This window comes from Littorina saxatilis, linkage group LG5, assembly GCF_037325665.1.
Source record: "Littorina saxatilis isolate snail1 linkage group LG5, US_GU_Lsax_2.0, whole genome shotgun sequence".
Lineage (NCBI taxonomy): Eukaryota > Metazoa > Mollusca > Gastropoda > Littorinimorpha > Littorinidae > Littorina > Littorina saxatilis.
Genome location: NC_090249.1, coordinates 29,333,248 through 29,355,694, shown reverse-complemented (window position 1 = coordinate 29,355,694; position 22,447 = coordinate 29,333,248). Strand labels below are relative to the sequence as shown.

At 39.2% G+C, this 22,447-nt stretch overlaps 1 protein-coding gene across 1 annotated transcript in view; it reads right to left on the bottom strand.

Moving 5' to 3' along the window:
- Positions 1–6,764: 6,764 nt before the first annotated feature.
- Positions 6,765–22,447, bottom strand: part of LOC138966808 (lethal(3)malignant brain tumor-like protein 3) — a 33,353-nt gene continuing 17,670 nt past the window's right edge. The window contains exons 13-20 of the mRNA XM_070339149.1: positions 21,223–21,308; positions 20,319–20,544; positions 19,021–19,111; positions 17,613–17,750; positions 16,105–16,266; positions 15,562–15,623; positions 14,336–14,574; positions 6,765–13,837 (exon numbers count right to left, since the gene is read on the bottom strand). Of these exons, the coding sequence (XP_070195250.1) occupies positions 13,709–13,837; positions 14,336–14,574; positions 15,562–15,623; positions 16,105–16,266; positions 17,613–17,750; positions 19,021–19,111; positions 20,319–20,544; positions 21,223–21,308 (1,133 nt within the window). The 3' untranslated portion in view covers positions 6,765–13,708. The remainder of the gene's footprint in view (positions 13,838–14,335; positions 14,575–15,561; positions 15,624–16,104; positions 16,267–17,612; positions 17,751–19,020; positions 19,112–20,318; positions 20,545–21,222; positions 21,309–22,447) is intronic.

Below are 22,447 nucleotides of genomic sequence, written 5' to 3'. Positions count from 1 at the left end.
GTGCACGCGCGAGCCTGCGTGTGTGTTTCTTTTTACTTCTATTTTTATGAAGCGAAAACTGTCTCTTATTCGCTTTAAGAACTCGTGCACTTATCTTACAAATTGACTTCTCTTTTAATCTGTTGCGATTGCTGCAAACTTACACCATATTCTTTAACACATGCTGCTACATTCCAAATCTATTCACATTCAGACCATCAATGAGGCAAGATTCTGTGTACTGTTTGGAATGCTTGTTTACTTGAATGGTTCAATGTTTTGCAATGAAGAGCGACATGTGTGATACATTTGTGACTTCTGATGATTACCGTTTTTTTGTGTTATTGATATTGTTTGTTTAGTTTTGGGGGGTGTTTTTTCACTAGATGTTCTCTTTTCTTCGTCAGAGTGCATCTACACGAGACGACGTGCAATGACGAAAACGAATGAAACAAAAACGAATATTAATTGAACTTGTGTGTGTTATATTGGTAATGAGCTCAGATGCACATGTTTCCAGTGTTCTCTGCTCTGACCTTGCCACGGAGGGTTGGTTTTTGTTTATCTGTCTGTCTGTCCGTTCGTTTGTTTTTGTTCATCTGTCTGTCTGTCTGTTTCTTTCTTTATTTATTTCAGTTGTTCTTGCTTTGTCAAAATGTTTCCTTTGAATCAAGTAACATATGGTTCACCTTTTCTACCAGGCTGGTTTAGGGACTGTGTGATTTTATTAAATGCACTGACCTCATGCCTAAATGAATTCGTCGGCTTTTCTGCGATTGTTAGCTGTCATGAAAAGCATCTGTTCACTGGCTTAGTATTTTACAGTCTTCTTGAGGGAAAAACAAGTGGCGTGAAGCGATATCAAAACATGTAGTCAATCTGTCGGTCTGAAACTAAAAGATGGACACTGAAAAGCTGGGATCAGTAATCGTCGAGACTACTAAAACTTGGCTAAGGTATCCCGACCGACCCTATTTTTTCGCGCGACCCTAGACTTTTGTTTGGCATTTTGGCAAAATAACTTAAAAATATGTTTTTTTGGAGGGAAAAAAAATCACGACCTACCGACCTTATTTTTTTTGGCCTATGTTACCGTATTTAGACTTTTTTTGTTTGTTTGGCCTAACGAATGAGTCAAAGTCAAATTCTCGCTTTTCACCACGAATTTGCTTTAGTTGCCATTATGTTAAGTATAGAACATGGTTCATCCATGATTCACCATTTCTACGAGTGGCTAGCTTGCAACGACTTGTCAAAATTTGGGACCGAAAACTTGAGTTTTGGCCTCTTCGATGCTGTGTTACGGATGGAAAGATAACGAAACAGTGCGCTTGCACCAAACTTTTTTTTTTTTTTACTTTTCAATTATTCATTGTCTCCGTGTTCTGTTTCTGTCGTGCGTTCTGTGAAGCCAGCGAAATGAAAAGGTGCTTGGTTGGGTGGCGACATTCACTGACAACAATCACGCAAGCCCATTGATCGTTTGAGCCTGGTGTTATTATCCGAGCGAAAACACAGGGTGATAATGGGATTGAATATTCAGCGATACGTTTTACTGACATTCCGTGACTGATTGACTCGGGCTGTCTAATCAATACCTACCCCGCAGTTGGTTTCCGTTTGGAGGAGTATAAACATGAATTAACTCTGCAACTGGTCAATGGATATACGCCGCTTTCCTTTATGAGCATTGCTAAATCAACTAGCTTGCTGTGATAGGCAACCTCTGTTAACCTTCGACCTTGGTGGGTTCTTTGGTGTGTTTTTTAGACATTCAAAATACGCTGATTCTGTTTTCTCAGGCTCTGACACTTCAAGACAAACCTTTCACAGTGTGCTGTGTGTGCATCAGTTCAATCGCCGAAAGGCTTTGGAGAAAGGAGGAAGAAATAATTGTTCTGCCCTTTCGGATTATGTAATTCAAGTACTTCTAAAGATGTAATCCTCTTACCGCTTTCTGTTAAAAGCATTCTCCTTCTGATGTTAAAGGTCCTTGTCTACATTTTTATACCGAAATCGCCATTTGACCATTAAAATGCAGAGTTTATTATCTACAAATATCAACAATACACCCCCTTTCGATCAGGAAAGACGAAGCCAGTGTAGCCGTTTGAAAATTCATTGTAGTATTCCAGCGTAGTACTCATAGTAGGATATATCCTTATTTGGAAAATGCCAAGCGCAAAACTCCTCTCAAATCCGGTGCATTTCGTGCGTTTAAAAAAAAGCGTGGACAGCGCTCCAGTGTCAAACTGTTGCTGCACTTGTTTGGGCGTGGCTATAAGCATAGTGACATGAATTTGATTGGTCAGTATTTTTAGGCAAAGCACATGTTCTCAGCAAACAGAAAACAAAATATTGGAAGCGTGAGTCACGCTACCCAAAAATAAAATCTTTTTTTACATATATTTTTTTTTCTATAACTTTTTTCCCCATGGTTCATTCATCATCTGACATAACTTTTTAGCGAAATCTAACCATAAGATTATTGAAAAAAAGCACAAATGTAGACGACCACCTTTAAAAAAGGAGAAAGAAAAAAAGAAAAATGAAAAAAATGAAAAAGCCCTGGGCAGTGATAATAAAAGATAAGATAAGACAGCTAGGCAACAAGTATATGATCACATAACAAAAGTTGACTTAAGAAAATTCTAAGATTAGAGTGTTTGAGTTTTGTTGTTGCTGTTATTGGTTGTTGAATATCTATATTGCTCTTATTCCCTTCCGGGGTAGCAAATATTACTTTCAAATGACTCGCTCACTGCAGCCTTGTATCCCGAGTGCAAGTCTCCCATCTTTATTTGAAACTCTGGTCGTAATAAGTGTCATTAATTATAACTGCAGTCATTAAAAGCATGCTACCGTTAAGGTGTTTGTTGGATCATAAAAGCTGCTTAATTAAGTAAAGAATGAAGTGTATAGGCTATAGTTGAGTTTTTTGTTTTTTTATGGCAATGAGAATAATAACTTGACATCACGCATGTCTATGTAAAGCCTTTGTTTCAGTGAGAGTTTGAGAAGGAGGAGCTTCAATGAATAGTAATATTCCAGTGGCAATGCGATCGTCTATCAGAACAATCCTTGAAAGAACAGCGAGAGTGATTGTGAGACAGAGAGTATCCATATCACATACATTCGGACTTGTTATGCAGATTTCCCTACAGGCTTCACTTCAGTGAATTCCAAAAGACAAACTTGCATGCATAATGGGTTTGTCAAGACCTCCATATGCGTAAACTGCGTAGGCCTACATTTGTTTATTGTGCGGTCGCGCAATGCCAGAATTCGACCCGTGAGGTGTTTTGTTGCAATCTTTATGTACACGATTCATCAGGTATTCTTTCTTTTTTCTTCTTCTTTCTTTTCGGTTTTCTTTTTTTGTCATACTTTTTCTTCTTTGATTTGTGGTGGGTTTTTTTTTGCATCCTCATTAATGCAGTGTTTTCCTTTTTTCTTTTCCCGCTTCAACATAACTTCCTTGAAGGACCTCAGTCGCAGAGCTATTGCTTATGTGACATTGATTCTACATTGTACTAGCTATTATACGTGTGCAGATACAGCTACTTTTCTGACCGAACTCACAATTCAATATTTCAAGAGCAGGAATAAATACATGAATTCACCGCTTAAATGAAAGGCTATTACGTTAAATGTATGGCAATTGCTAAGTTGCACTTGCGGAGCATTTATATGTTTGGGAACGAATACCCAACCGACAGGACACGCCCCTTCCTTCGTTTCCGGTCTTCCTCTCAGAAAAATCAAAGATGACAGAAAATCGACCTCCTTACCTCAACTCGCCCTCCATCTCTTCAATGGTTGGTGGTGTGTCCCTTCATCCTCAAAATATGTTGGCAGCGTTCTGAAAAAAGGTCAACTCCAAAAACAAGAGACAGCCGGGAACGTTCCAAAATTCAGAATAGAAAAACAAGAAAGGTAAGTTGTTGGAACGTTGTTATTGACAACATTTTTGTCAATAACAACGTTCCAACAACTTACCTTTCTTGTTTTTTCATTCTGAGAAAAAAGGTCAATCAAAGAGTGGGGATAGGGAGGGGGGGGGGGGGGAGGGGGGTGTCCGCGAGGTCATGAATACACGCTGCAGGTAATGAACTGAGTCAATATGGAAAATGTTTCTCTTCATTGTCTTCTCCAACACTTTCCAGACATCACCTTTTGGGGTTTAAATCCTGACCTTGAGGGTGCCAGGAAATGTAGGAATGCAGAAGGGTTTTATTTCGCTTCCGGACGTATCAAGTCGTTGTGTCAGTGGAGGTACCACAACTCTTTGGTTATAATGTTTAGCTACGACTGTCCTCGACTTTATATCAAGTCAGTACCTCAATCCACGTCGCACTGTTTTTAGTCTGAGTGGGATGGTTTGTTTTGTTTTCGCTTCCGGGCGTATTGTCATCTAGGGAGGTACCTCAGCTCCTTTGGGACTGTTAAGCTACAACTAACGACAAGTTCACATCAAGAACCACCTCAATCTCCTTTGTACTGTTCAGGGAGGTTTGGTTGACAAATACCAGATGCCCAAGCTCATCGACGATGAGGCAACGGAAGACAATGAGTTTGACTGTGTACTGTGGGCCAACATTGAAGGCTCATTGTCGTGCATGGTTTGACCGTTCTTGGTCTTCTAGATCAACACAACATCGCGCGCGTATCTCCAGACTCGGACTCAAGGCGACAGTCATTTCATCACTGAATAGTACTCGTTTCAAACCAGTATCTGTCAAGAGTGTAAAAAAAAATCTCCCCTCTGTGCAACTGTACGAACGTGGTTCTTTCTGTTTCTGTCCCGAATTCCCACTTTATTACACCCCCGGTATAGGGGTGTGTATAGGAATCGGTCGATGTGTTTGTTTGTGTGTTTGTGTTCGCATATAGATCTCAAGAATGAACGGACCGATCGTCACCAAACTTGGTGAACAGGTTCTATACATTCCTGAGACGGTCCTTACAAAAATTGGGACCAGTCAAACACACGGTTAGGGAGTTATTGGTGGATTAAGATTCTACAAGGACTTATAGAGGGACATATTAATGGTCAAAGGGAAATAACCTTCTCAGTTGGTGGCAGTGAGAATGGTAAGGACGGGGGTGTTTTTCCTACCTCGGAGGAATTTCTTGTTTTGACGGAAATGAACAGGATCAGGCTGAACTGAAAAATGAAGTTGCTAGTAAACTGTCATATTACACACTTAAACAGACGTTGATTCTTTAAATGAATTCCCATGCATCGTCCCTCATATTTTCTTTTGTCTTGGCTGCGTGTTCTTTTTGGGTTATAGCCATTTCTTTGTGCAAAACATTGAAACTTTCAGACAACTTCGGGGGAGGCGGGGGAGGGGGTGGGGGTAGAGTAGCTCCCTCTTCAGAACAAGTGCTAAATCAGTGTACAAATTCAAACAACTGATTATTTTGTTACTCGCGTAAAATAAATGGCCTCTCTCTCTCTCTCTCTCTTTTTGTTTTCGACATTTTTTTGGTTGAATTTCAAGATATGCCTCAAGTGTGTTTATACTGCTGCACAGAATCACGATCGTTTTCAATACATGTGTAAATAATTATACAGAGTTACGAAACATTTAAGTTTGTACAAATATTCAACAATTGATGTTTGACTTGTTATACACAGAATTTATTTCGGCATAATAAATGTCCATTACTGATTGTCAGTGTGTGTGTGTGTGTGTGTGTGTTTGCGTGCGTGTGTCCGTGCATGTGCGTGCGTGTGTGCGTACATGTGTGTTTGCCTGCGTGTGTTTGTGTGTGTGTGAATAATGATTTGGTGATGTCTAGGGTGGGGTGTGTTTTTTTGTGCTGCTGATGGTTATGGCGGTAATGATGATGACGAAGTTTTCTTGGATTTTTTGTTACTCTGTGTTTTCTTCTTTTTTTTCCATTTGTATCTTTCCTCTCTGTTTTTGTGCCCCTTCAGCTTTGCACTGACAAGATGTCAAGCACAAAACGGATGATTGGTGCGTGAGATGCCTGCCAAGTGTCTCAGGGGAAACAACTCGATCAAGACGCTAATGCCATCTGCTTACGGTGAAGTGCTCTTGACAGCCGAGAGAGATTGTGTGTGTATACATATATATGTGTGTGTGTGCAGGGTCAAAAAGGGGAGATCAAACAGGTCATTTCTGAGAACAGAAATTCTGCATTGAACTTTGCTGACGCTGTCAGGATAAGGAAACTGGGTTTGTTTACTATAATTTGTGGACTGTCAGGCAATAAGGTAATGCTGATAATTGTATACAATGAGAGTGTGTGTGTGTGTGTGTGTGTGTGTGTGTGTGTGTGTGTGTGTACCCCCGTTTCCACAGGTTTGGTTGCCTAAATCACCATAACGCAACCATCCACACGTGGATGGCAACCTAAACTCTGGATGGCAACCATAAATGTGTGGATGGTCGCTTCATTTAACACCGTTAAATTGACTTTTTTGACGGAAAGAATGTCATAACAATGTTCAAAATGACATTCTTTCCGTCCTCTATAGGCGACGAAATAGGTCAAATTTTGTGCATTTTTTAGTGCAAAATTCTTCGATGCCGGAGCGAGTACTGCACCCAGTGCTGTTGTAGTGCAAGTGCACTAGAAAGGCACTGCACCCAGTGCCGCCTCTTAGGTAACCATCCACACTTTAGGTGCGTGTGTGTGTGTAAGAAATTGTCAGAGGTTTGACCAAATGGTGCAGCAAATAAAATTCAAAGAATTATCAATAACAAGTATGCCAATAAATTAACACAGATAATTGAAAGACAGAAAAGGTGAATATTTCCCTCGTTTATTAAGTTTTCTCATAAACCCATAGAAAACACTTCCAGATCCGGCACAACATTCACCTCTTCACTCCCATTCACAGCAAATGATAAACAATCTCCAAGGGAGTGTCAGCCAAAAGCACAGCTCCTACCACACTCACAGAAACTGTCCAGACACTGAACACATGAAGATCAAACCATTCCATCCACTCTGAATCATATACGTATGTATCAAGAAAATGTTTATTTACATATCACCAAGAACGATTTCACAAAAATGTGTCACCCACCTTAGGAGGCAACTAAAAAACCATAAGCCTTCAACTTAGATAGCACATACATGTATTTCAATCACTGCTTACCATTACAATCCATGATTCTAAGTTGAGTTTCTAAAATGATTACTTCAAATATTCGTGCTTATTAAGCGTACCTTGTTTTCTGATTAGATTCCTCACACAGTGAAAACTAAATTACAAGAACAAGCACCTAACTACCTCCATAATCAAGGCACAGCTCTAACAATTGTATCACATGATTATAAAGCAAATAATATAGGATAATAGCTTTCTAAAACCAAAGTCTGTATCTGCACCCTCTGTGGGTATGACAAAGCTTCAACTGAATTGTCATTTCGCATTTGATATGCAACACATGCTGTAGTCATCCATTCACCCAGTTCAGGGAGCTTCATCGAACATCACAACAAAATATTTCCTTCATCAAACTTCTGGATGCAAAATGCAAGGCTTATCTTGCTCCAAAACATCACTGTAATTAAAATAATCAACCTGACACTTACACTACATGTACATAAATTTGCAAACTATCCGTTCTAAATTTATGCCACTCTGGAACACTACTTTATTGCAAATATACAAAAAAACTGAGCCAGTTCTTTCTACTTCTTGCCTGAAGTCAAGCAGGCTTGCCTCATTAATCCCATCATTTGTTGATACATGTACGGTACATGTATTTTCATTTCTGTCATACATCAAGCAAACTTAACATCGTAACCTACACAATCATGCAACACTGAAAAATGGGAAGGGCTGGATTTTTCTTCCAGATAGCAAGTCATCCAGCAATATCAGCTGCTCAGCAGTTTATGGCACAATTCCAGATTAAAAGGCAGGACCCACTGCCACTGAATTATGAGGTCAATGCACCCACTGAAAATCAAATGCTATACAAAACAAGATGTAATGAAACAAGGGTGATGCACATGTGTCATGTCTCAAAAACAGACTGTCATACCTTCACATCATGTTTGACAGTTATTCACTTCCACCCAAACTTTCAAACCGCATGATATCTTCATAAACTCCTGAGAAAGAAAGCAAAAGAGAACCAGAAAAACATTCATTTCAAATGCCTGATTGGGGAATTCTAATGCAGTCGGGGACCGCGGGAGATGAGTTACAACTGAGCTGTATGAATTTCAATGACAAAGGAATGCTCCAAGGAAGGAATATTCAAGCATGATCAGGATTCTGGCATACACAAACATGCTAAAACGGAATATTAGCATATGGATTTGGATAACAAGCAGAACTTCTTTCAAACCTACACAAACTGAATTACAGCAACGCTTTTCAACTGCTAATGAAATAAAATTTATCACTACACATTTTGTCATTACATATAAAAATTAAGGAATAACAAATTTCTGTCAATTCCTGTGGGTTCTATGCTTATATTTTGGACTAAAGGTATGTGTCATGGGGCACACCTCAGTTATATGCCACACCAACAGATTTACATGAACCTCAAGAAAGGGTCCTGGGGCTTTGTTTGTTTGTTTATTTGTTGCTTAACGTCCAGCCGACTACGCAGAGCCATATCAGGACGAGGAAGGGGGGGATGAAGGGGGCCACTTGTCAAGCGATTCCTGTTTACAAATGCACTAACCCATTACTTGTGTCCCAGCAGGCTTTAGTAAAACTAAATTAATACCTACTGGAAGATTACCAGTTTCCAGTATGTTAAAATAGGCTTAACCTATCTACTGCTGGACTTACATCAGAACACTAACAGATTAAACTATACATGAATCGCGAGACAAGCGGCAAGAGAAGAGATTTTTGGAAAAAATACAGGTGAATGAGCAAGAAGGCAGAAAAAAGAAAAGAATTCATGAAGAAAAAGAGAGCATGACAGGAAAGAGGAACCAAAAATCTACCTAACAGCAAACTAGAAAGCTCCTGCGGTTCCAAAAACAGGAGGGGCCTTTAATTTCATAACCGCAGTGCCCCACTGCGGGATCCTGGGGCTTTCAAATGTACAGAAAATTGTAAATTTACGTAACACTAGTTCGTCTGAATCTAATGTACTGTTTCTTTCTTGAACACACATACACAAAGCATTACGTATATCATCATGGCTTCAAGACAGAACACATCACTGGTCAAATTATTCATACTCCAAATCAGTTTTTATCATAATTGAGCAAATGCTTAATACAATAATTTGGAGTGAAGACGCCATCTTCAATCATGTCCAATGATCATGTGGTCAACATTTTTAATCAAACCAAAAACAGCAAATGTGCAAGAAGAAAATCACATCATCATGTCACATGATCTGTTTGGCACAATTTTCAATGTACTACATAATTGACTGACAGAAAGGCAAACCAAGCACCTACCAAGAGAATACAGACAATGTTGAGAAAACCAGCAGTTAACAACCTGAGGGTAAAGATCCACGAAACAAAGGAAAGCGTTCTGAATATAGACAACAGAGAGTGAGAGTTTACTTATACAGATTGTGCCTCTTGGCACCTAGCTGGGAGCATAATAAGCTTTGATTGAAATGAACAAGCAAATTTCATCCTCAAAGGTGATTGTATGGACATGGGTGGGACTGAAAAATGTCATGAATCCTGAACCGAACCACAAAAAACAAACAAAAAAAAGACCATAATCGAATCTGGATTTCCGGCATATACCGAAAGAATCCCACCCATGTATGGAGAGTTCTTCAGTAAAATCTTTTATCCCGCAACGTCTTGTCTCAAAGAAATTATAACATTTGCCGTGGCAAGAAGAACTCTACTAAATCAGAGAGGAGATCTTAAGTCATTATTGATTAATATGTAGAAGCCAAAAAACAAATCCCTTTCATAGTCATAGCAATACAACCTAAAAAGCAGTAGAACCACTGGTTGGAAATAGCATTATTTAATCATGCATGTAACGATATCAAGATAAGAATCCACCAGAATGAACTCAGGAAAATATATATGTATCATGTACTACAACTAATGTGTTACAGTGGTACCTGTGATTAAAGGACACTCTTGAGACCACCACCAGTGTCCCTATTTTACAGGTGACCTGTTATGAAATGTATCTTTTGGTAAAGACAATAGACATAGCGACAACAGAAAGCGTTTCCTCACAGGTGACATAGTAGACCTGACATGATCTTGGGTTTCCAACCACCTGGACCAAGGACAAATGTGCTGTTAGCAATAGCAATATCGTGTAGCGACAGGATAAAAGAACTACTATCAAAAGTTGAAAACACATTTACAGAATACAATTTTTGAATTGTTCATCAGTTACAATTAAAAGCTGCTTCCCTTGGCAGTATAAAGAGTTGAATGCAAACTACACAAAAAGTTATTGTCATCTTCAGAGTTGCAGTATGCAGAGTTCAGCATGACCTGTCCATTTCTTTAATAACACAAGCTGTTAAATTTAGATTGTTGCTGCATTCGTTGTAGTCCGCAGAACTGCGTCAATGCCTGATAGGATTTCCAATGGGCCTGTATCTCCTAACACTATGCCTTCAACTGATCTGAATCACAGCCGTACAAACCTCACAACTGATTCCATGATCAAATGTGTGCGAAGTATACAACTGCAATGCTAAAACAAAAAAAACTTCTCATCAAAAGTCCCCACACAGTAAATATAGTTGTAAAAACACAGAGCCTGGCTACCAACATTCAGATCAAACGCACAGTAAGACGTCTCACAATTCAAAACTTTTTGGTCAACATTCCCAAGCTCCAATGCTTGGGTAACAATTTTTTTGTGAAAACCCATGAGATACTCAGATACATTTACCTGCCACTAACAACAGCAAAAGAGACTTTAAAAAAGATATTCAACAAAGGATTAGAGTGATAAATGCATGTTGCCAGAAGAGTTTAAAACTTAGCATTGACAGAAGCATTGGTATCCTACCCTAGCTCACCCAATGATAAAAATGAACCCTAACATTCACTATACTGTCGGCTTGTAAGAATTATGACCTCCAGGGTTATGTTCACCTATTTCAAAATTACATCTAAAGCGTTCATTTAAACAGTAACATTTACAGCTAAGAATTATGCAATCATACAAAATACTGCTGAAGATATGCATGTTCCCTCCGCAAATTCAATGTATGTCAAGAATTATACCAGCACTATACAAAAAATTCAGTTGAGTTACAAGAAACCAGTCATTATTCAAAAACACATGGTTTTTAAGATTCAAACCTATTCTTATAACCCATAGAGTAACCACATAGATACTGTTCATAACAACAAGCTACTATTGAGGTCTAACAAATGACGTCTCACAACGTGCGTGGTCGTCCTTGGCGGTCAAGAAAGCCGCCACGATCATTGCGCAGACACTTCTAGACCACCAATATTTTTTGTGCGCATCACGTGCTCCACATAAATCGGCCGGAAACGAAGCAATTGGGAAATCTGGATATCCTTCTGAAGTCCAAGTCAGCCCTACACAAGACATGCTTTCTTTCTTTCTTTCTTTCTTTATTTGGTGTTTAACGTCGTTTTCAACCGTTCGAGGTTATATCGCGACAGGGAAAGGGGGGAGATGGGATAGAGCCACTTGTTAATTGTTTCTTGTTCACAAAAGCACTAATCAAAAAATTGCTCCAGGGGCTACAAGACATGCTCATCCCATTCACACGCGGTAAAGATTATTCTGGTTTCAACCTACACCCACGCCCAAAAGCCCTTTCAACTAGACTATTGGTCAAGAAAATGCTTGAGTCCCCAAATCCACACAAAAATAATAATAAAATATAAAAAATGTAAAAAATACGACGCGGTCAAATAAATCATATCACCAACTACACTTGTGCCTGTCATGAAAAGACTTGCCTGGCACCCACACAAGTGTTCCTTTATAACAGGCGTCCCTTTGTGACAGGGATACATGTACTATGATTGGGTTAGCAGATCAACAGCTATGAGATGTTCTTTACCTCAGTGTGTATTAACCATTACTGAAGGAGCTTCAACAAACCGGGATTGCTTAACAAGACTCTCCTTCTTAAACACCAACGCAAATTACAACAAAATATGACCACTGGAAAGTCATAATTTCGGGCAACAACTCCTGCAATACATGTAGTACCACTCATTCATTAACATTCTAGGTGTAGCTTTGGTCAGCTGATTTTTGTCATTGATTTAAAATCCACATAGATCATGTAACAGAGGCTTACACCTGTACACATTTCCATCCCAGAAGCTTTAGCGTGTGGATATCAACACATTATCATCAACCAATTCATAAAACCACACTTAAGATGAAAATCATAATTCCTCATAGCTACAAACATTGTGTTTATGTGTTTACACACAAACAGATGTCGATTTTGCAGTTAAAATTCATGTTACCATTGAAAACTGCAAAACGTTTCAAACAAATTCCTCAGGCCTGTTAGTACTTGCTACATGCTTGTTTGTTTGTTTATTTGTTGCTTAACGTCCAGCCGACTACGCAGAGCCATATCAGGACGAGGAAGGGGGGGATGAAGGGGGCCACTTGTCAAGCGATTCCTGTTTACAAATGCACTAACCCATTACTTGTGTCCCAGCAGGCTTTAGTAAAACTAAATTAATACCTACTGGAAGATTACCAGTTTCCAGTATGTTAAAATAGGCTTAACCTATCTACTGCTGGACTTACATCAGAACACTAACAGATTAAACTATACATGAATCGCGAGACAAGCGGCAAGAGAAGAGATTTTTGGAAAAAATACAGGTGAATGAGCAAGAAGGCAGAAAAAAGAAAAGAATTCATGAAGAAAAAGAGAGCATGACAGGAAAGAGGAACCAAAAATCTACCTAACAGCAAACTAGAAAGCTCCTGCGGTTCCAAAAACAGGAGGGGCCTTTAATTTCATAACCGCAGTGCCCCACTGCGGGAACTTGCTACATGCTCATTACATCAGATCACTTGAATTCCACAAAGAATTTATATCTAAATCTATCACATGGTATGCACAATACCTCCAACTAACAAAGGGAAGTAATCGCTCTTTATGCATACGACGTGTAATAGAGTAAGCGAGAGTTGTACGGAACCTTTCTCCTGGCACTTCAATGCTCGTTATTCTCTCAGGTGCCAGGAGAAAGCAGGCATGGGAATCAAAAATTGTAAAAAAGGCTGAAAATGTGTAAGTAATAACAAAGTCGACGGCGCGAAACACCTGGCCTTACTAGGGGGGTCCCGGAATTTGTTTTCTCCAAAGAACCCAAATGGTGCAATTTGGTGTCATCTTAGCTCAAAGTTTGCCATTCAATTCAGTTTTTAGAACCATTTTTGCCTCCCCCAATTCTTTTTCGGCGGAAACTTCTGCTTTTTCGGCGGAACAAAAAAACAATTCGGCGGAAATTTTGCCTTTCGGCGGACAATTCCCATGCCTGGAAAGGTTCCGTACAAATCTCACTTACTCTATTACACATGTCGTATGCATAAAGAGCGATTACTTCCCTTTGGTTATTTGATATAATTACTTAAACAAAAATCGCTTCCACAAGCACACAGGACTGTGGGTTGTTATGTTATTGTACCCGCGCCACTGACTCAGAAATCATACATCCAACACAATTTTTCTTCCAAGAATGATAAATGCACCAAAACCTTGGAACCACCGATTTCTCATTCGAGACCAAGAATTAAGTCAACCGCCTATCAGGATTCACTTGTCTGTTGAAAAAGAAAAATGCTGTTGAAGATTTTCAGCGCTGGACCCAGTTTCACGTTCATGATTTTCACAATGTCCGCTTGCGTCAGCAGTAAAAAGGAGTCACCATCGATTTCCTGCAAATAAACAGAAGCAAAGTTAAACAGGTTTCACTTTCACAACTTTAGCCCTCACATAGCAACTTGTTATGCAAGAAAAAAGATTCCCCAAGATTTCTTCATGCCCTTTGTACGGTAATGATCATTAGCATTATAATTTCTGGTTAATGTTGGATTCTTTAATGCTTAGCCAATTTTTGACAAACCAAAAAGAAAAGGAAAGGATATGCAAATCATGTACTAGCTCCAAGGCTGCCATACACTCATGAGAATGACAGACCAAAAGCATAGCCAACAACTACCCTAGCATTTCTGAGTCAAAACCCTGCATCAACTACAGCACACAGGAATAAATGCATCCTTCCTCTCCTACCAATTTTTCATTTGTTTCACAATCAAGACTTTGTAGGCATCTACATCGTTACCTTCATTAATTTCTACATCACAAACTCCATTTCATCCCCTTTTATCTACTCCCCCTCACCACCATACCATCACAAAGTCTCTCAGTCTCACCTGTTCCCTGAAAGTTTTCTCGTGCTCCTGACAGTTAGGCAGAGAGCCCACAAATCGGGCCACCTGGTCGACCCCCCAGCTTCTGACCTCGTCACCCCTGACCTCGCTGACCCCCGGGAGCAGCTTGGCGTGGTATTCCCAGAAAGGGGGGCCCTCCTGAGAGGGGGTGGCGGGTACGGTGGACATGAACACAGACTGGTGAACGTTCTCCACGAACGACAGGGAAGACTCCAGCCTCTCTGTAACAAAAAGCATGTGTTATTACAGTTGTGATAAGACATATAAGATAAACAACACCCAAGTGCTAAGAAGCGTTTCGACCTCAAAAGGTCTTCGAAAAAAAAATCTTATTTAATTTCTGTCATCACATGACATTGTTTGTTTTAATCCCATTAATTAATTAATTAACCTCAGTCCTGACATAATAGAAGTATGAACGAAAAAGACTATCATTGCTGTTATCAAGGTCACAAACTGTTAAGCCTGGAAAACGAGTTAGTTACAGTTCAGATGTGATTCAGGTATAAACACTAAATATTATCATCATTGTTATCGTGATCAAAACGTAAAAGGGGCTCTCACTCTATCAGACAGCTGAAAATCCTGACAAAGTTATTTCCGAACATCGTCTCTTGCAACTATGGAAAAGGAAGATCTAAGCAATGTACAAAAGAGCAATCAAGATTTCTCAACTTCTTCTCTTGACATCCTTTTCAAAACCACTAACATGCTTTTTTTCTTTCTCGGTTGAAGTTTTCTATTTTTACTTTTCCTTTTCTGAGAAAAACAAAAAAAGACTCTTGCATCTTGGAAAAAAAGTAGTTTTTAACAGGAATCTAATCAGCAAAAAAATCTCTCTCTTTGCACATTCAGTCACAATGCAGCTCACAATAGACGTTTTCTGGAAATAACTTTGTCAGGATTTCCAAGCAGTGTGGTAGAGTAAGAGCCCCTCTTACGAGGACAAGCTTTTCAAAATGAGGCAAAGCATGTGCCATGCATCCAATCAGCTTTATCCTGCAATAAAAAGCATGGCACATGTTCGGAAGCATGGCACATGCTTTGCCGCGTTTTAAAAAGCTTGACCTTGTAACAGGGGGTCTTTACTCTATCAGACCGCTCAAAATCCTAACAGGAGTTATTTCCGAACATTGTCTATTGCACGTATGAAACAGGAAGATCTGAGACAATGCACTTTACATGACAAGTATACACATGTACTTTACCTCTTTTTATCCTAAGGCCGTTCTCTCCCTTGGCATCAGATTCACTGAAGTGAAAGTGTTTCCTAAAATCACAATGTAAAATGATCTTTCATTATCTACTTTTAAAGAACAAGTGTGCAAACATGTGACGGTTGCTCAGCCACTTTACTCAATATATCTGCAGAAAAAAACATCAGTAATTGTTGTTTTTAAATATATCTGCAGAAATTTTAAATTTATTTATAATTACCTCCAGAGTCATCATTCTAATATTTCTCTCCATTTCTATCAACTACTCATGCAATGTCCTGCTAAAATGAAATTCATATCACTGTTAAAATCAAAGAGAGGCTGTTTAAGCAGGAATTAAACTACCTGGTATATAACAAAAAAATGTCAACAATAGACTTCAAACAGGTGATGACAAGCCAACAAGCCAAGGCTCAAACACAAAAACACATTTATAATAATGATAAATATAAGTGTTTGATTGTCTGTCCACTTAAAAGACCACTGGGTCGAAGATCGGAACGGTGTTTTTTAATTTTTTTTATAAACACCCACCTTTTTCGCCCTCTCCCAGGGCGTACTGCAGATTTAGCAGCCAGCTCGGCGTTCATTCTCAGGACGTTCTTCTCGTACAGGGGACATCCCGACAGGCGGTGATGTGATGTGAACCTCCCTGTGACATGGCCCGAGCTGTCACAGCCAGGGGTGGGGCATTTTCTGCACAAAGATATCACCATGCACTTAGCTTTTGCTGCTGGTATTCTTTCTTTCTTTATTTGGTGTTTAACGTCGTTTTCAACCACGAAGGTTATATCGCGACGAGGGAAAGGGGGGAGATGGGATAGGGGAAAGGGGGGAGATGGGATAGAGCCACTTGTTAAGTGTTTCTTGTTCACAAAAGCACTAATCAAACAAGAGGCGAAGCCTTCAAGGCTCACGTAAGAAATCGACAAACAGTAACACAAACTCAATCACTCCGTCACACACACACACACACACACACACACACACACACACACACACACACACACACACACACACACACACACAGTAAGCATAGGTGAAACTGTGCAAGAAAGCGAGACCCTGGATCTGCCAATTAGTCTCGGCCCGCTCACAATAACAATGACCGAGACTTTCAGTAATTCCTTTGCGTGACGTCTAACCCTCTTACGTCATAATGTGACGTCTTCAAATAGTTTCTATCACACACGTCAAACACTTTTGACCGAGACGTAATCTTCTTATGCGAGCTTTATCCATAGACTCGGAAATGTTAAAGTTTCTATCACACACACACGCACGCACGCACGCACGCACGCACGCACGCACGCACAGACAGACAAAGTTTATCATCGCATAGGCTACACTTACGTGAGCCAAAAATTGCTCCAGGGGCTTGCAACGTAGTACAATATATGACCTTACTGGGAGAATGCAAGTTTCCAGTACAAAGGACTAAACATTTCTTACATACTGCTTGACTAAAATCTTTACAAACATTGACTATATTCTAAACAAGAACCACTTAACAAGGGTAAAAGGAGAAACAGAATCCGTTAGTCGCCTCTTACGACATGCGGGGTGCAGAGAAATAAGGATGTGGAAAAGAAGACTTTTGGTAAGTGAAATAAAGGTGATGGATCCAGTCAGGTAGAAATAAGACAACAAGAAAAGAATTGGAAAACTGCAGGGAATAGTAGGGAGTTTTCTTGGAAGGAAATATAGGTGAAAGGACTGGTAAGGCAGAAATAAGACAAAAGAAGAGAAGTAAAGGTTTATAAGCAAGGGTTTATTTTATCAACATGCACACAATTATTTTCAGCTGGTCCTAGTCACAGGAGTATAAGCAAGCTTTAAAACAAAGTCTGCCTGAAAATTATTCTGAAGCCACAAAGGCAATGCGATACTGATTTGTTTTCCTTGATTCAGGCCTTCAATTTCATCTGGCATTCATTTGCTGGATTGCTTATCGAATTGCTACTATTGTGGCTTCAAGCATAGTTACAAACACCTGTAATTTATACGATACATGAACAGAATGAAATAACAACTGTGTGTACCTGATCTCCCCACTTTCCATCTTGACACGTGCAGCTAGAGGAGCAGCAGACCCCTCCTCAGCACGTGTGGAACCCAGACGATCCTGTAACGTTGAGTCCTTGTTCATGTTCAGACTGGAGTATGGACACCCAAAGGCGCTGGAAATAAATTACAATAATTATTAGTAAGAGACACCATAAATGTCACCAGACTCAGGCCTTTAAAAAGTTCTTTCAACTCTGATTTACTTCACCATACTTGACAAGTGGATTTAATTCTTCCTATAGCAGAAAGAAAGGAAGAAAGGACAAAAGAAAGAATCAAAGAGTGAGAAAAATAGTGAAAGAAGGAAACAGCGAAAGAAAGAAACAAGTCGCGTAAGGCGAAATTACTACATTTAGTCAAGCTGTCGAACTCACGGAATAAAACTGAACGCACTGTATTTTTTTCACCAAGACAGTACAGCTTCGTCGATCCCAGCGTGAAGGAAATCGCTCACCTTCCACGTGCAAAACGTAGTGATATTGACACGCCAGATTAGCGCGGTAGCGTATTGTGCTAAGCAGGAAAGCGCGCTTTTCTGTATTCTTGTTAACTTTCTGAGCTTGTTTTGAATACAACCTATCATATCTATATGTTTTTGGAATCAGGAAATGATAAAGAATAAGATGAAATCATTTTTGGGTCGATTTCTTAAATTTTAATCGTAAGACTAATTAATCTATTTTCGTTAATTGTGATCACATTTTAAGAGTAAACATGACATATGTATATATTTTTAGATTCAGAATGTGATGAAGAATACGATGCAATCAATTTTAAATCTGTTTGCGAAAAATCGATTTTAATGACAACTTTAATGAGCAAACTCATTAATTAAATTTTAAGCCTCCAAGCTGAAATGCAATACCAAAGTCCGGGCTTCGTCAAAGATTACTTAAACAAAATTTCAACCAATTTGATTGAGAAATGAGAACGTGACAGTGCCGCCTCAACTTTCACAAAAAGCCGGATATGACGTCATCAAAGACATTTATCAAAAAAATGAAAAAAACGTCTGGAGATACCATACTCAGGATCTCTCATGTCAAGTTTCATGAAGATTGGTCCAGTAGTTTTCTCTGAATCGCTCTACAGACACACACACATACACCACAACCCTCGTCTCGATTCCCCCCTCTTCGTTAAAACATTTAGTCAAAACTTTACTGAATGTAAAAATGAAGCAGTTAACATATTCTAACAAGCGCTGTGGGTGAAATCCAACAACATGTCTGCATCTGTTATTCCCAAAAGGTCAACACAAGTGTTCTCACTGTGTAACAAGCTTTTGAGGAAAAAGAACAGGAGAAAAATGAAAGCCAATCTTATGTCCGTCCAAAAAACTACAGTGTTAACAATAGCATGCATGTCTGGGGTCTTCCTTACCTGTGATGGCCAACATATTTAGCTCCCTTGATGTGTCCAACACCATTGCAGCCTGGAGTGGGACAACTGCCTTGCACATGAGTTGCTTCCACTTTAATACAACACAAAACAAGAAGGGCAAAGCCCATACGACTCACATGCTTGACCTTCTGCTTTACACATTTTTCCTTCCAAAATACATGTGACCTTGACCCAAGGTCAAGGTCATCCAAGGTCATGCAACACAAAGCTGTTAATTCAAGACATAGGAAGTACAATGGTGCTTATTGGCTCTTTCTACCATGAGATATGGTCACTTTTAGTGGTTCACTACCTTATTTTGGTCACATTTCATAAGGGTCAAAGTGACCTTGACCTTGATCATATGTGACCAAATGTGTCTCATGATGAAAGCATAACATGTGCCCCACATAATTTTTAAGTTTGAAACAGTTATCTTCCATAGTTCAGGGTCAAGGTCACTTCAAAATATGTATACAATCCAACTTTGAAGAGCTCCTGTGACCTTGACCTTGAAGCAAGGTAAACCAAACTGGTATCAAAAGATGGGGCTTACTTTGCCCTATATATCATTTATAGGTGAGGTATTCAATCTCAAAAACTTCAGAGAAAATGGGAAAAATGTGAAAAATAGCTGTTTTTTAGACAACATTTATGGCCCCTGCGACCTTGACCTTGAAGCAAGGTCAAGATGCTATGTACGTTTTTTGGGGCCTTGTCATCATACACCATCTTGCCAAATTTGGTACTGATAGACTGAATAGTGTCCAAGAAATATTCAACGTTAAAGTTTTCCGGACGGCCGGCCGGACGGACGGACGACTCGGGTGAGTACATAGACTCACTTTTGCTTCGCATGTGAGTCAAAAGGGAGGTAATCAATCAAAGGTTTGGTAATAGTAGAAGGAATACATTTAACAATAACGGCTCAACAGCCAAATCCAATTAATTCATTCTGGACCCAAATCTGGGACGGGTTTTCTTTTGTTTTTGAGAAATGCAAAATATCAATTTAAGACTTGTGCTACAATTGCCATAGTTGCCTAAATACATTGAAATCCATGACAAATGTCATATTTCTTCAGGTAAACTTGTGACTCAAAAAGAGTTCTCCTGGTGCTTTGTTAATAAGTAATACTGTTTGAAAACAAGAATGTAGAAACACCTTGCCACAGGACTTGTGAAAATCACATCTGATAAACAAAGGGAAGTAAGCGCTCTAAATGTATACGTGTGTAATAAAGTGAGTTATTCGGAACCATTCTCCTGGTCCCTGAGAGAATAACAAGCCAACTGACCATAGGGAGGCTGCACGACATGACCCGTGCGCTGACACCAGCCAGGCGGCTTGATGTCCGAGGCGTCGTCGTCCAGCCAGTAGTCGTACATCTCGGGCCAGCCGTCAAAATGGATCAACACCTGGTGTTCCTTCACCTCCTGAATGGTGGCCACACGCACCATGATGGGGTTGCGTCGGTCCACAGCTTCCACTTTCATGCCGGGTTCCAACCCCAATGGTGGCCTCTGAGGTGCACAAATGGTTGAGTTCATGATCGTTGTAGGAGGTTTTCACATTGACCAATCAAAAATGTTCACTTTTACTTTAGTAACTTTTTCTTTCTCTCTTATCATTTTTGTTGCTTGCCTTTTCTCATTTTATCTCACTTATTCTTTGCTCAATGGTGACACTTTGTGCATTTGGACCAAAGAAATTAGATGACATGTACTTTCAAGAAAAGCTTGCAAAACTGTAAAAATGGTTAACAAAATCAATCCTGAAGCCTGAATTAATATACTGTCTGAGCAATGTTTTTAAGGGAATGAAAGTATCCATTTCCTTTTTCCAAACCATCATTCAAGGCTTGTGAGGTGGACAGAAAATTGTGCATTTTAGGCTTTTACTGAAGTGAAATGATTTGAACCATAATTTTGTTTGTAAACATACATTAATAAATGTTTATTAGTTTATCTTGTTGTGCTCCTTTGTAATGTTATTAATTCCATGGCTTTGTTAAACATGTGTCTGAATAAAACGCTGTTTAAACAAACAAATAAATAGGACAAAAATGAAATAAATACATGTAAATAAATATATGACTGAATGAAAAAAAAAAAAAAGAAAGACAGAAAGAATGGATGAAAGAAAGAAATTAAAATCTGATACATGTAACTGTTATTAGCTAATGCAGAAATCCAACTCACAGGTTTGAAGGCTCGAGCAGGGACCCCCTGAGACTTGGTCTGAGTCAGATAGTCCTCCCAGGTAAAGGTTTCTACCTCTGTCCAACCTAAAATGGAAAATAATCAAATTTATTGTTTTAAAAAAAAGAAGATAATAATCAATAATCAGGTAATCCAATTACTGCCAAAGCAACAACAAAACAAGAAGGGCAAAGCCCATACGACTCACATGCTTTACACATTTTTCCTACCAAAATACATGTGACCTTGACCCAAGGTCAAGGTCATCCAAGGTCATGCAACACAAAGCTGTTAATTCAAGACATAGGAAGTACAATGGTGCTTATTGGCTCTTTCTACCATGAGATATGGTCACTTTTAGTGGTTCACTACCTTATTTTGGTCACATTTCATAATGGTCAAAGTGACCTTGACCTTGATCATATGTGACCAAATGTGTCTCATGATGAAAGCATAACATGTGCCCCACATAATTTTTAAGTTTGAAACAGTTATCTTCTATAGTTCAGGGTCAAGGTCACTTCAAAATATGTATACAATCCAACTTTGAAGAGCTCCTGTGACCTTGACCTTGAAGCAAGGTAAACCAAACTGGTATCAAAAGATGGGGCTTACTTTGCCCTATATATCATATATAGGTGAGGTATTCAATCTCAAAAACTTCAGAGAAAATGGGAAAAATGTGAAAAATAGCTGTTTTTTAGGCAACATTTATGGCCCCTGCGACCTTGACCTTGAAGCAAGGTCAAGATGCTATGTATGTTTTTTGGGGCCTTGTCATCATACACCATCTTGCCAAATTTGGTACTGATAGACTGAATAGTGTCCAAGAAATATCCAACGTTAAAGTTTTCCAGACGGACGACTCGGGTGAGTACATAGACTCACTTTTTCTTCGCATGTGAGTCAAAAAGCGTTTTTCTTTACACCAGAGGAGGTAAAATTCATATTTAAAAGGCCAAAATGCTTCAGCTTCAGCTTTTTGGGGCAACGCATTTCAACCCATTGCTTTAAGACCACTGCTCTTTACAGAATCTCATTTTTCCTTTTTCCTTTTTTTTATTATTTTTATTAGTCAACACTAACAATAACACCTGCATTATATCTTCATGTTTTTTTGTGTGTCAACACTAATAACTGCAAATTCACCTCCATTTCAAGGTTCGCCCGTTTTGAAGATTTGATTTTTGGAGGTCTTGAAATGGAGATTCTACTATAGAGTTGG